The following is a 13,677-nucleotide window of genomic DNA, read 5'->3' as shown; positions in this document are numbered from 1 at the left end:
GAGTTCTAGAATACGACCCTCAGTTTACCACGATAAAGTTGACAATCACTGCCAACTTGAGGTTATCAAAAAATTCGTGGTTGCAGTCTCAACATTCTTTGTTCAAGAAGTTGTGTGAGACAGCTCAAATTTTATAAACTTAATAAAAGTTCACCTAACAATTCTATTTTGTCATTTATCTAACTCATTTACTACAAAGACAGGTAAATGGAAATTTGCAGATATTACTTTTTTACATTTGAACAAAAACTTGAGTCTTGTACAGGTTGATGCACAATAGTGGAAGCTATACTCTAGCCAAATTCAGTATAGAATGTTTAATAACATAATGTTACTAGGCAACCAAAAACAGCAGGTATAAAGAACATTTTTTGTCAATACTCATTATTTAGGCAAGCTCTGTCTTAGGCCTGCCTGCATAACTGAATTTTTTTTTATATGGAACTGTAAAATTATACTTTATATTACTTGACTAGATATCTCATACATCATCAATTGCCGATTCTGAACTTGAATTATCTGCTTTCTAATAAAAAAAAAAACATTAAGGATGACATAGTTTTTTAAATTATCACTTGCTAGTATATTTTATTTTGTTTTCAAATTACCAACTAGCGGTTTGAAACTTCTATTGAACAAAATTCATCACAGACATGACTTCAAGATTAGAATTATCACTTAACTAATCAAATTTCAGGGAAAACCTTGAAATTCAACAAAAAAACAGTCCGATGTGAAAACCCTAAAAATCATATGTTTTTGTTTGTTTGCATTTATTCTACATTAAATTTTACTAGAGAATAGTTGAATATTTTTTTATTTTTATATACTGTAAATATTTTTAATTTTTTTAAGGTTTATTGATAATGTTACAATCATCCTCAAAACAGTCTTGGTAGCTACCAAATTTCACTTTACTTGTGGCTTCCATTATAGCACAATGAAGACTGACTTTATAAGACTTTACTGAATAAATTAAGTAACTTAAAATATTGATTAGAATATAAAATTAATTAAACTTTAATTCATCAATTTACATTAAAAGTACAAGTCAAGCTTAATAAGTACAGTTGATATACAACAACATGGTAAGTGACAACAAAGCCTATACTCACTGTTCAAGAGATTGAAGTACTTGAGACAAATGTTTACTTGCGAACTGATGTTGGTTCAATGTATCTATACTTGGGATCAACAAGCACGCCTCCTCAGCCTCCGGCGTATAATATCTACTACGCTTTATTGTGTCTAGAACTATATAAAACTCCCTCGACAATTGTGATATAGGATGACCATCTTCAGTCAGATACTCCTTTAGAGGATAAATATAAATCGTTATCTTATCGTGTCCACCTCTCCCACATCTATACACGTTGAAACAGTCCCAATAGGAACAGTTCGACACACGGGACTCCGATAACGGAGCATCTCTTTTTATTTCTACCACTTGCACACCACTTTTTTCTAAATTCACCGGTTCGTGGAAGTCTGTCCGCGGCGGACTAACACTATAAGCATTAAACACCACAATAAACACTAAGAACACCACTACAAACAAGAGTAGGCCAACGAAAAACCTATGAAACAAGATTTTTCTATACGAAAAATACTTTGACTGCTTGCCCGGTTTTAATAGCAATTCCCCAGCCATTTGTAATTTCAGCGATTAAATTAGTCTTCTTAACTTATGTATGGCACCCATTATTAGAGAAAATCAATTGTTTCTCATTCAAAAATTCATGAATCAGTAAAACACTGTGCCCTACAGATTTGTGAGGCAATCTGACAGCCTGCCTCGAATCCTCTGTCAAGCTGTCAGCTATTTATCACAGACTAAATAAGGAATCGTTCGTTTCGTAATCCTGATTTATAAATGACAATATATACTTATTTATTATATTTTACATGCCAAATATGACAGTAACACAAAATGCCCGAAATACATGAGGCTAGTTTTTTAATTAGTAATTTTAAGCCAATATCACTGCAGTGACTAAGGTAACAATGCGTCTGTGGATAATAATAAAGAGCTTTCTTAAAACAAACACTATTACTTGGCTTCTATGTCGATTATTTATTATTTGCCAAACATTTTTTATGCAAAGGTTTATCTTTATATTATGGAATAGTGGCGTTCCACAGACATTCCTCTTCACGGTACAATTGTATTAATTTTGAATTAATTACGGTACTCAGTTTTCGGAATGTAAACTGTCTCAAAAACACGTGGTCAGAGGTCGGGAAAACAAGACGTGTCATCACTGCATACTATTCGATCGGATACTATCTTCGCCGGCTGCACGAAGCTAGTATACAAGACAGGATAGCAAAATCAGTCATAGCGGATACTAACAGCGCAAATAATAGAACCTCATTCTATTAAACTATCCTAACTTGAGACGCTAGCTTACTATCTTCCTCACTGGCTTGCTAGCCTAGTTATGAAGCTAGTTCTGTATATACGAAGCCAGAGTTACTGGCTTCCTAGCTTACTAGCAGACTAACACTAACTTGCTGTCCTAGCTTGAAAAACTATCCTCGTGTATTCCGAGCAAAAGAACTCTTCGCTTGTGATCTACATTGATGCAATTTTCGGCACCAGTGCCCTGAGCACGGCAGCACTATTACAGCATTTTGCTCTTTACATCCATTATGTGAATCATTCTTCAATTCCAGTGGTGTCCATACAAAAGTTACGCGCAAAATTAAATTATCCACAAAATTCTAAACAATTTTAGAGGTCGTTTCTGCATTGTGTGTGTGCATAATAATAGATGAGCTAATTGTTGATTAGCCCTTCGATGTTTATTTTTTGATCATACGAACATTATAGTGCCAGTCACACATTTGTTTATTCATAAATTACTTCAAACGGATATTAACAAATACCCGCGCTATATTTAATGTTGAGCACGCATAAAAATTGTCACTTCATTTTCATGTAATTTTGTGAAGAAAAAACACGAAACAAACCTTACGACAATCAATAGCGGTATTGTAAGGAACGTAACATATCAGGTACAAATCATTGGTAATAAATCAATGGTAATTGACGTTACCTGCACAGTGGCAAGCTGCGCTTAACTGACATGAATTAATCCTGTTTTGCATATTTTGTTCTAGCTTTCTTTATTATATTTCAGTTTTTGCTACCATATCAACTACTGTAATCCTTTTGTTATATTTGTTAACAAAATTTGAAGTGAATAGATAAAGAAACTTGAGTCAGGCGAATTCTAAACAATTCGCACAATCCACGCCACCAGGACTTTTCGTACTACCACATATATTTCAAGACAAAATGTCAAATTACTACGTCACATGTGCCCTTGCAACTAAATAATGGAGCACTTACACCAAGTGAGTCTACGTTAGTTACATCAAGTCGTGCGACTCTCATTTATACGCCGATCGCGGCCGAAACTTGTTAAGAAGACTGCATGCTTTGTGGATTATGTATCCTAGCAACTACATATTTCCCTAACATCTCTGTTAACTGTACCTTTCGTAATAAATTCTTTATAAAACATCGTTTGCAATATAGATTCAGGTTATTACATTAATAAAACTGACCAAAGCGACTAGGTGCATCGCCTTTGGCAAGTCGAACTAGGCGAGTCGATTGCGTCGCCTTCGGCAGGCGAAGTAGTTTGCCGACAGTCAGCACGGCAGACTACCCAGTATAAATGCGCCATTGGCGGCAGATCTAACGACTTTTATACAATGAAACGAATTTGACCTTGAAATTACAGTGCGTTCATAATGCAATAGCGTTTTCAAGAATCAAGCAAAATGGAATTTTAAAAACGACTATTTTCATTAATAATAATTAGTAATCCAACTGCATTAAAGGGCTTATATAGAGCATCGGTGTTTAATTTATTTGTGTGCTAAGAGTAAATCGCAATTTACATTTAATGTAATAAAATTTTACGTCTACTCTGAACGTTGCGATGACGACGTCAACTTTCTTGTTTTTCTGTCAGTTTTGTGTTGTGCGTAATTGTGGTTGAGTTTCTGATGGCTTAATTTAATTTTGTTATTATTTTATTTTCAAATTCCGATTAAATATTTCGGTTCGAGCTTGACCAGAAATGGCGCTACTACCACCAGATCCGGTTTATACAATCAGAAACGTGGACAACGTGCCCGTTTATTCGCTGGCGTTCAGCTTTTTACCGGGCGGTTTGGAGAGGTTACTAGCCGGCTCGAAAAATGGCTATGTTTATGCATACAACCTTCAGGTGAGATCAAATATTCTAAAGATAACTATTCCGGTGTGTTTTGTACAGTTTTTGCGTCGTTAAATTTCATCACAATGCCCGTATGCGTTCGGCGCGAAACTGCGCATTTCTTTGTTTACTACCCCCATTTTTGTGACCTACTAAACAGCAGAGACCTACTAAACAGCACTTGTATCGTCATCACACAACGTGCCAACACATCGTCTTGTTATTGTTTTAAATGTTGGCCAGCTGTTTAACAATTTTTCTATTTATTTTATTAAAAAAGTATTGTTTTCTTGGATTGAAACAAAATGGTGTCACATTTCACCTAACTACATTTTTTTTTCTAGACAAATCGAGTCCAGCAAAAAATCAAAGTTGGTCAAGCTCCTATTCTGCACATCATCCACACCAGCACCCATCTCGTCACCCAAGAGAAAGGAGGCAAATATAAAGTCTTCAGCCTGACCAACAGCGGCTACGAAGACGACGCCACCATTGAAGTTGACTACCCTGGCTTCTGCCGTTTCGAAACCAACACAAAACTCGAAACACTCTATGTACCTGACAAAGAATCAAAAATAATCATCTACAATTTTTCAGGTGAAAAACTTGGATGTTTACAACCTGAGAGTGATAATCTCAAACTTGGGGATCCAATGTGTATGAAGTTTATTGAATTTTCATGCGACCGGCCCTGCCTGCTGGTAGGCTACGAAGCAGGATGGCTCCTGCTTTGGGATCTCAATACTAGTCAATGCATCAGCAAACTGCAAATTAAGGGATGTCCTATGTCTGTGGACTTCCACCTTGAACAACAGAGAGGCATGATTGGCAATGCCTCTGATGTGATACAAATATTTAGCATAGGGAGAAAAGACTTAAGCTTGGCTCACAAGTTGGATGTCGCCATCAAGAACCCTGGAATAAATAAGGTGCAGACACGGCAGGACGGCAAAGTGTTTGCATCAGGAGGGTGGGATGGTCATATTCGCATATTTTCGTGGTTTTCCTTGAGGCCATTGGTAGTTTTGACAGAGCACAAGCAAGCAGTACAAGACCTTGTTTACTCCAGTGAGAAGGTCACTTTTTGGAATGCCCACATTATGGCAGCAGGAGGCTTGGATGGTGCCATCACCCTTTGGGATCTGTACAACAACAAGCAGTAACTACAGCATTGTGCTATTGAATTGTAGGACATAGAAGTCTTTAAGGCTAACTACTAAATGAAGTATTGTTACACTTTTTCCAATTTTAATAGACTATTTTCAGAAAGATGTGCCAGAATTGCCTTTATTAAGTACCTAATAATATGTTATACAAATCCTGATGCTTTAAATGATTTTAAATGTATTTTATTAAAATGCAAAGTAATGTATAATTTGAATTGGATCTCAGTTGTTAGAAACAGTGCCGCGCGACACCCAGCCCTGTGGGCGAGCAGCTAGTATGTAAGATATAACATGTTGTTACATAGCAATGAATATTTTCCATGAATGATTTTTAGCGATGTTTTTGAGTCGAAACAGACATTAAAATCTATGAAATTGTTGTACTTATTTCATTTTATATCCTTTAAACTATCAAATGTACAGAACTGTAAATAAAATACGTATTCAGTGACTCATATATTATCAATTTTTGTTGTTACAGGTGTTTAAAAGACAAACAATTTTTGGGGAATATCGAAATCGTTGTTATTGATTGTAAAAATACAATGTTCTGATAAATACCAAAACAAATATACACAAACACTTTCAAGGTTGTACAGTTATCAGTACATCATGTGGAAATACGTAATTTATATCAAGAAAATTTTGCATCTCAGATCTTTGTCCTGTTATCATTGTTGTTTGTTTATAGTTTACATTTGAGGGTTGTTGCCGTTCGCATTCATTATACATCATATAAACGTACGTATCTACGTAATTGACACTTATCTTGAAAATTTTGCGACTCAGGTTTTTGCACTGTTATCTTCGTTGTTTGTTTATACTTGGGATGCTGACATTGTTTGCTTTGTGGTTTAATTTACGTAAGTCACTAATTTGTGGAGCGAAGTTAATGGGAAGCACCACAAAGTCATCACCATGTCTCGATATCTCTTGCATATTTGTAGAAAAGTACCCACTATTTAAACTAAACTTTGAGATGCGTCCCGACGTCATTCAACAAGATATAGAAATAATCTCGTACTACCGACATAAAACTAGGGTCGTATTCCAGAACTCTACTCAATACTCAAGTCAGGACTTGAGTATTGCAGTGAGCACTGAAAATCATACTCAAATCCTAAATTAGGGTCGTATTTCCAGTGCTTGAAATCATGCTCAAATCCTGACTTGAGCATTGAGTAGAGTTCTGGAATACGACCCTTAGGGTCGTATTCTAGAACTCTACTCAATGCTCAAGTCAGGATTTGAGAATGGTTTACAGCACTCGAAATCATACTCAAGTCCCTGCCATTAGGGTCGTATTTCCAGTGCTTGTGTTGCCAGGGCAATCCTGACTTGAGCATTGAATAGAGTTCTAGAATACGACCCTCAGAACTCTATTCAATGCTGGAGTCAGAACTTGAGTATGATTCAAAGCACTAGAAATCATACTCAAGTCCCTGCCATTAGGGTCGTATTTCCAGTGCTTGTGTTTCCAGCGCAATCCTGACCTGAGCATTGAGTAGAGTTCTAGAATACGACCCTTAGCGTCGTATTCTAAAACTCTATTGAATGCTCAAGTCAGGATTTGAGTATGATTTAAAGCACTCGAAATCATACTCAAGTCCCTGCAATTAGGGTCGTATTTCCAGTGCGTGGGTTGCCAGTGCAATCCTGACTTGAGCATTGAATAGAGTTCTAGAATACGACCCATAAAGTCTCATAAATCGAGCCCACAGAACAATTTTCTTCCGTGATCGAGCCCTTACGAAATCTCAATAAAATATACAATTGCCCAAGCATATAAAACAAGAAAATAAAGCAAACAAAATTCATTAATAACTTAAAAACAGACTCACTAATAAAAGCTAATAATACACTACAACAATATTTAGTAGATAAATTTCTTTAACGTCGACCTGCCTCATTCCTATCTTGCTGTGCCCTTCACGGTTTAAGTATAATGTAGTCTATGTATAAGCTTATATATAATAAATTAATTGATATCTCAAAGACTTTTAGGCTTTGGCACCAAAACCTCACTGGCGAGCTTCCGTCGTACGCCAGATCGATATGGGTAGTCAACGAAGCCTCTTCGAACAATCTGCGAAATATAAATGCCGCTGTCCCTCTAGGTCTCCGGTCTCTACCGAACTCTCGTATTTATAAACGATTTATTAAGTTCCTATTATATTGGTTACGCAAATAGTAGGTTAGCTACAGAGTGGTACGTCACAGGAAAGCAATGGTGAACAGGGTGAATCTGACCCTTGAAGTCGGGATCAAGTGGGACTGGTACCCTGCCGTCCACTAACTAAAAAGTGACAAATGATCAAATAACCATTTTAAGGGTCGTATTTCAGAACTCTACTCAATGCTCAAGTCAGGATCTGAGTATGATTTCAAGCACTGGAAATGCGACCCTAATGGTAGGGACTTGAGTATGATTTCGAGTGCTTTAAACCATACTCAAATCCTGACTTGAGCATTGAGTAGAGTTCTAGAATACGACCCTAATTGACAAAAAATAGAGCACAAAATTCTCTTTTAAAAACAATTAAAATTAGTTAACGCATTACTATATTATATATTATACTATATATTAGTAAGAGGACGGCAGTATCAGTAGGTATCGACTTTTGAGTTTTCGTGATGTACTCATACCGATCTCCTGTCGCTTCAAACTCTTATATATAGGTGATCTACGTCCTTTATCATACCGTACACACACGTCAGAGCAGCGATATCTGTGTCGAGCTCAAGTTCGCACCTGTATGGAGTACTGTCAGAGAACAGAAAGTAACGAGAACGGACACACTCCGCCCCTCCCTAGCTTTAGATACCGCACCACACCCCGCACATTGACGGTCACATTAAAACGACAACAAGGCTGTCGGCGAGCAGTTTTCGCGCTAAGACGGCTTTGATATTTGAATATAGTTTTCATTTATTAGTTACCGTAACGTGCGTTAATATATAACATCATTTTACGTTACTATTTATAATGGTCGTGAATTGTGCTGGGTACGGCTGTTTATAATAATCTAAACGGGATATAGAGAGGAGTTTTTTTCGTTTTCTGAAAGGTGAAACGAAGTAAGTCTATAAGAACTTATGTCCGAGACTTATTCAGTTATTGTTTTGTTTAGTGCAGAATAAGTAACACAGATTTATTATATTAATATAATAAGACGCCATAACTTTGTGAGCTAGTAGACAAGGGTTCTCGAATTTTCAATTTGTATTGCCAAATAAATATTACGTAGTGAATATACCTAATTATTAACTAGGTAATGATAAACTTGGACACACAATTTCAAAATATAACATTTTAAGTGTTTTTAATTTTTTAAGTAAATTGTCAATATTATTCCAGTTATGGAATTAATGAAAAACATAATATTATATCGATAGAAATACGTAAAGAACATGTGTAATTACTAGGATTCTATAATTGAATTATAGATAATAGATTGCCGCTCTGACCACGTAACGTAATAAATAGTACGAGCAAGTGATGGGTAACCCTGCCACTTCACGCCCACATTTGCGCGTGTGCAGATAGCGCCGTGCTGTATGTAGTAGTAGTAGGTAAATAACTTTCGATCGTTGTATAGAGTGTCCGGGGTATGTCGTAACATCCAAAAAGAAAGAGATGGCATTATATAGTTCACATAGCGTTATCTCTTTCCTACTTTAGTAAGGAATAGACAATATTGGGAAACCATTCGTTCTTTCATTCACTTTTGCAATAACACATTACATTACTTGGTTGATAGGTTCGTCATGCTACGAATACGAATATGAATAATATTACAATAAGCTTACATTCAAATAAGATTGTTTTTGGAAAGGTTATGGTATGGTGGCTGGTTTTAAAATTAATCTAATGGCCAAGTCTAACTTTATCGCATTCCGACAGCGCTCGCTCAATGGGTGAGTTCTTAGGGACTTCGGACTTTCAGATGGAGTAAAGGTTCAGGAAATCACGATCTGGTTACTTCAGACAAGAAGTTGAGGCGGGTACGGACTTTCGTGTATTAATGTCCTTAGATTCAGAGCAGGCTCAAAGGAGAAGAAATATAAATAAAAGGGAATGACTACCAATCATTGACGCTAGTTGCAACTAATGGATGAATGTAAGACAGCAATTATGGTACTGTCTCTTTACTACGAAATAATTGAAACATAAAGTCAGTGTCAACATTTTATTCGACATTGAAATTAATAATAAGTTACTATGTAGTATCACATTTAAGTGCGCTCTAGTAGATATGCCTTAACTAAGAAGTTATAAATCGATAGGCTTATATCTAAGACTAGCAATTCAAAGTATGTTGCACTTAGCTCTGATTATCATGTTTTGTGTGATATGTATGAATTTAATCTATGGATAGTGGTATTTAAGTGTTCATATGAATTACACTTCCACAATTTTACGAGTTTTAGGAATAAGCGAATCGTCTTCAGTCGTAACTTCGACAAGTCTTCGCCGTTTTCTCAAAGGTCTCGTAGATTCCGATGGCTCCCGTGGTTTTGTGACAATTTTGGCCATTTTATTTCCTAGCCTCGTGATTTTAAATTTTGGCAATGTTTGTTCTGGATTTCCCTCAATATATTCATTATCGTTTCTATCATTTTGCAATCGTTCATTTATTTCACTTTGCTCAGGTGAATCTCTTTCTTCTACTACCTCCTTTTCGCCACTATTTTTATCATCGTCTTTATTTCCGTTCATGGTAAAATCCAAAGGACCTTCTGTATCGTCATTTTTGACCTCGCTTTTCACTTTATTTAGGCAGTGCGCTTGAATGAACGATGTGATCGGTATTGGAATCGGGATTGGAAATGGAATAGGTAAAACGACAGGGTAGGGAACTAATACTGTAACTGGTGGAGTTTGACCCAGCGGGTTGGGAAAGGGGTGTGGAAGCCGGGGTCTGTCTTGATGGATTTGTATTCCAGGTCGAGGCGGTAGGAAAGGTCGCGGTGGGTACATGCTTGGGTGCCTCATTTCCGGCCCATTTTCCATGAATACCGGAGGTGGGATGCCGAACATTGGGCTAGGAAAAGGTGGAGGAGGTATAGGGTGCGTTAAAGGCTGAGGCGGTGAGTGAATCGCACTGCTTCCCGCTATAGACGCGGGTGAAGATCCACCTGATGGGCTGCACATTCGTAGATCTTGCGCTTTCGGTGTTGTAGCATGCTGTCGCATACTTTGTGACGTCACAGTGGCAGAGCACTTCGATGAGCGTCGTTTCCGCAAATTCATTTTAGTATTTCTGAGATCCTTCTTTGTTTCAGGAGACTTAGTCTTTTCTTCGCAACCTTTTGATTTCATTAGCTTTGCAGTTGGCGCTATGGTTATTAAAGGTAATGGAGATTTTCTTTGTGGTTTTGCCGGTTCTGTCTTTTCTGTAGGTTTTGATACAGTCATATTTTCGGGGTTAGGTGATCCTGATTTTTCTGATGTCGGTGACGTTGACCGACTTTTGCAGTTCTTAAGCCAAAGGTCGGGTGTAATTAGATTGGAGGTAGACGAGGCGTTCACCAGATGTGGGTTGAGATCGAGGTGCGCCTGCGTCTCACGGCAGAATATATGCATCTTATACTGATTGAGGCATTTGTCCGAGCAGAACTGAAGCTGAGTGGCACCATCCTGAAATTGGGAAACGATAAATTTAAAATCAAATATATAAATGATTACGACAATAATTTGTATTGACCATAATTTTTTTATCTCGTGCATTCGAATCCGGGCTTACATGTACCTACATGTACTTACCTAAGTATAATAAGGTAAATTTAGGGATTTACGTGCGTTTAATTTTAAATTTACCATGAGTTTTTCGGTATCTTATACTTAAAGAAGAGAACAAACTCCTAGTGGCCGGGAGAAAGGTTCTCAGGACAATATTAAGGCCAGTCCAATGGGAGAACGGTAGCTGGAGAGTCAGCATTAACGCTGAAGTAGAAGAGCTCGACGCCCAGCCAAACATCATCGGCGAAATCAAAGCGCACAGACTTCGTTGACTCGGCCATTTAGAAAGGATGGAAGAGGATCGAAACGTGAAAAGATCCTATCTTGGTCGACCTACTATACGATACGATACGGGCCCGCGTGGGAACTACAGCCCAAACCCTGTCATTGTGAGAGGAGGCTTGTGGGACTATATACGAATAGGCTATTATTATTATGATTTTTCTTATCTTAAAACATTTGCACAGGCTTTGTTCGTTTACCTACAATGATCAAAGGCTAAATGCGACGGCGATCCTCACCTGGAAGTCCACATAAGCAACAGTATGCCTAACGTGACGGCACCAGTCGCAAGTCTTGGCGCGTTTGAAGTTGGCGCGACGGGACTGGCTGAAGCACAACTCCGAACAAAAGGTGGACCCTGCATGCTGGATAGCACCGCCTTCGCGCGTCCTCTTGTTGCACCATGAACACTCGTCTGGAATGAGAAGTAGGTAAGTTAGTGAATAATATCCATTTCTTTAGATAACTGTAATTCTGTTTATTAGGATATTATAATCTATAACAGTGTTTTTATGTTAAGGTCATATTCATTATTTTAATTTATAAATATAATATAAAATATATAATAATAAAAATTTAAATATTTCACTGCCTCAGTGACCGAACGGTTACCATGCCGGACTGCCACACAGAGGTCCCAGGTTCGATTCCCGGGCCGGGAGAAATGTTTGTATGGCTTACATTTATTTCTCTCGTGTGTTTGGGTGTAATTTGTGGTTGTCTACGTGTGTGTCCATGGCACCCGCGATACAGGGTTTCCCTAGTGCGGGGCTATGTTGAGTGTGTGCGTTATTATTATTATTATTATTATTATTATTATTATTATTAACTCCTTTCTTGGCTCCATGTATAGAAGGCATTGACTTACAAATAAATGGACGACGGGTCTAATACAAAAACCACGAAAAAAATGTCCCAAGTCAACCTATTTAAACGTAGTGACATGTAAAGGAATATGAAAAAGCTAAAACGTTGAATTTAAATTGTAATGTCATCGCAGTACTGTCTAATTTTGCTTGCTTCGCTGTCAGTCGAACAAACGAAGACTAAAGCGTGAATGACGCTCTGTATACGATTTTAACGCCCTATAACTTCGGACACTTTTTAGCGGGGACCCGACGTCCATATAATTCTAAGTCAATATTTATTGTCGATATTTTTTATTTATTTATTGTTGATTATTTATTGTTGATAGAAGGTCATATTTATTGTCAGTCACTGCGTGTTTGAATGCGTAGGTACGCATTTTCCCATTTGTTGATCCCCAGTGATCATTACAAGTAATTTGGGTGTTCCATCGAGTACATAACCAACTATCGATTTTGAATTCGGGCTGGCCAATCGGAGCGCAGTTGTCATCGTAGCAATTGGCGGAATAGTTTTCAAACAAATTATATGACATTTTATCTCTATATTTGGTTATGTACTCGATGGCGTGTTCCGTAATAGCCTTAGCGCCCAGTTACACGACAAGAAAGTTTTCGCGCGGCCGATCGCCCAGTTACCACGCCTTCATGTACATTAATGGCGAATCTGAATTATATTTATTATGCAACAACATTTAAATTCCTCTCAAAAAATTTAACGCGCGGCCGCCGCGTAGGCTAAATTCAAGCCAGGCTAGCCCGCGTGCTACGAAACGCTCATTTAAATTAAAACGTAAACGCTAAACAAATAGAGATTTTGCCATGACAGTTAGACGCACGTGGTCGCTGCGCGGCGGCATCGCGGACTCCGCTCTTCGACCGTGCGGCAGCCGCGCGGGGTGAGCGCGGTGAAACCGTGTCGAATAAATGCCCTTAGAGGATAGAAAAAAAATGTAACAGCGAATCAGTGTGACTCGCGTTCGACAAAGAAAAATACCAACTTAAAAATTCGCTAAAAAACAAAGGCCGTATAAAAGTTGATTAATTGAATCGAACGTAAAATCACGATCGCATGCGAAGCGAGTACAATAATCTCAAGCAAAACTTCTCCAATTAATTTCACAAATGATATTATATTTGATGAAAAAATATCTCGAATGAAATACAACACCTGTAGTCATTACGATCTGATAGCGTGCAACGAGAAGTCGTTAGGTCCTTATTAATTCTGTTGCAAATGTAAAACAACTCTGGAAACTAACGATTGTGTTATTCGACTCTTAAAGTTATATGAGATTGGTTACAAGATATGACTTCTTACCTATCGAAATTTAACTATCAGACATAACCTAATTATACTGGAACGAGCTGAATAATATAATGCCTTA

At 37.6% G+C, this 13,677-nt stretch overlaps 3 protein-coding genes across 3 annotated transcripts in view; 1 reads left to right on the top strand and 2 right to left on the bottom strand.

Moving 5' to 3' along the window:
• The window catches only part of LOC113229589 (exostosin-2), a 67,525-nt gene extending 65,874 nt beyond the window's left edge, over nucleotides 1-1,651 (bottom strand). Inside the window, exon 1 of the mRNA XM_026463242.1 lies at nucleotides 1,116-1,651. Within this exon, the coding sequence (XP_026319027.1) occupies nucleotides 1,116-1,651 (536 nt within the window). The remainder of the gene's footprint in view (nucleotides 1-1,115) is intronic.
• Nucleotides 1,652-4,062: 2,411 nt separating this feature from the next.
• On the top strand, nucleotides 4,063-5,753 carry LOC113229594 (guanine nucleotide-binding protein subunit beta-like protein 1). Its single transcript, XM_026463247.1, has 2 exons — nucleotides 4,063-4,244; nucleotides 4,577-5,753. Exons 1-2 carry the CDS (start codon nucleotides 4,095-4,097, stop codon nucleotides 5,393-5,395), a joined length of 969 nt encoding a protein of 322 aa, XP_026319032.1. The 5' UTR covers nucleotides 4,063-4,094; the 3' UTR covers nucleotides 5,396-5,753.
• Nucleotides 5,754-9,615: 3,862 nt separating this feature from the next.
• Nucleotides 9,616-13,677, bottom strand: part of LOC113229593 (sine oculis-binding protein homolog) — a 53,779-nt gene continuing 49,717 nt past the window's right edge. Inside the window, exons 3-4 of the mRNA XM_026463246.1 lie at nucleotides 11,663-11,838; nucleotides 9,616-11,039 (exon numbers count right to left, since the gene is read on the bottom strand). Of these exons, the coding sequence (XP_026319031.1) occupies nucleotides 9,801-11,039; nucleotides 11,663-11,838 (1,415 nt within the window). The 3' untranslated portion in view covers nucleotides 9,616-9,800. The remainder of the gene's footprint in view (nucleotides 11,040-11,662; nucleotides 11,839-13,677) is intronic.

The sequence above is a fragment of the Hyposmocoma kahamanoa genome, unplaced genomic scaffold, assembly GCF_003589595.1.
Source record: "Hyposmocoma kahamanoa isolate Upper Pololo Valley unplaced genomic scaffold, ASM358959v1 62, whole genome shotgun sequence".
In the NCBI taxonomy this organism is placed as follows: Eukaryota; Metazoa; Arthropoda; class Insecta; order Lepidoptera; family Cosmopterigidae; genus Hyposmocoma; species Hyposmocoma kahamanoa.
The sequence above is the reverse complement of the archived record's forward strand: the minus strand, read 5'-3'. Positions and strand labels throughout refer to the sequence as shown.

Coding starts and splice junctions, on each gene's coding strand:
- LOC113229594 (XM_026463247.1), top strand. CDS start 4,095: ATGGCGCTACTACCACCAGATCCGGTTTATACAATCAGAAACGTGGAC. Junction 4,245..4,576: donor TTTATGCATACAACCTTCAG/GTGAGATCAAAT, acceptor TTTTTTTTCTAG/ACAAATCGAGTCCAGCAAAA.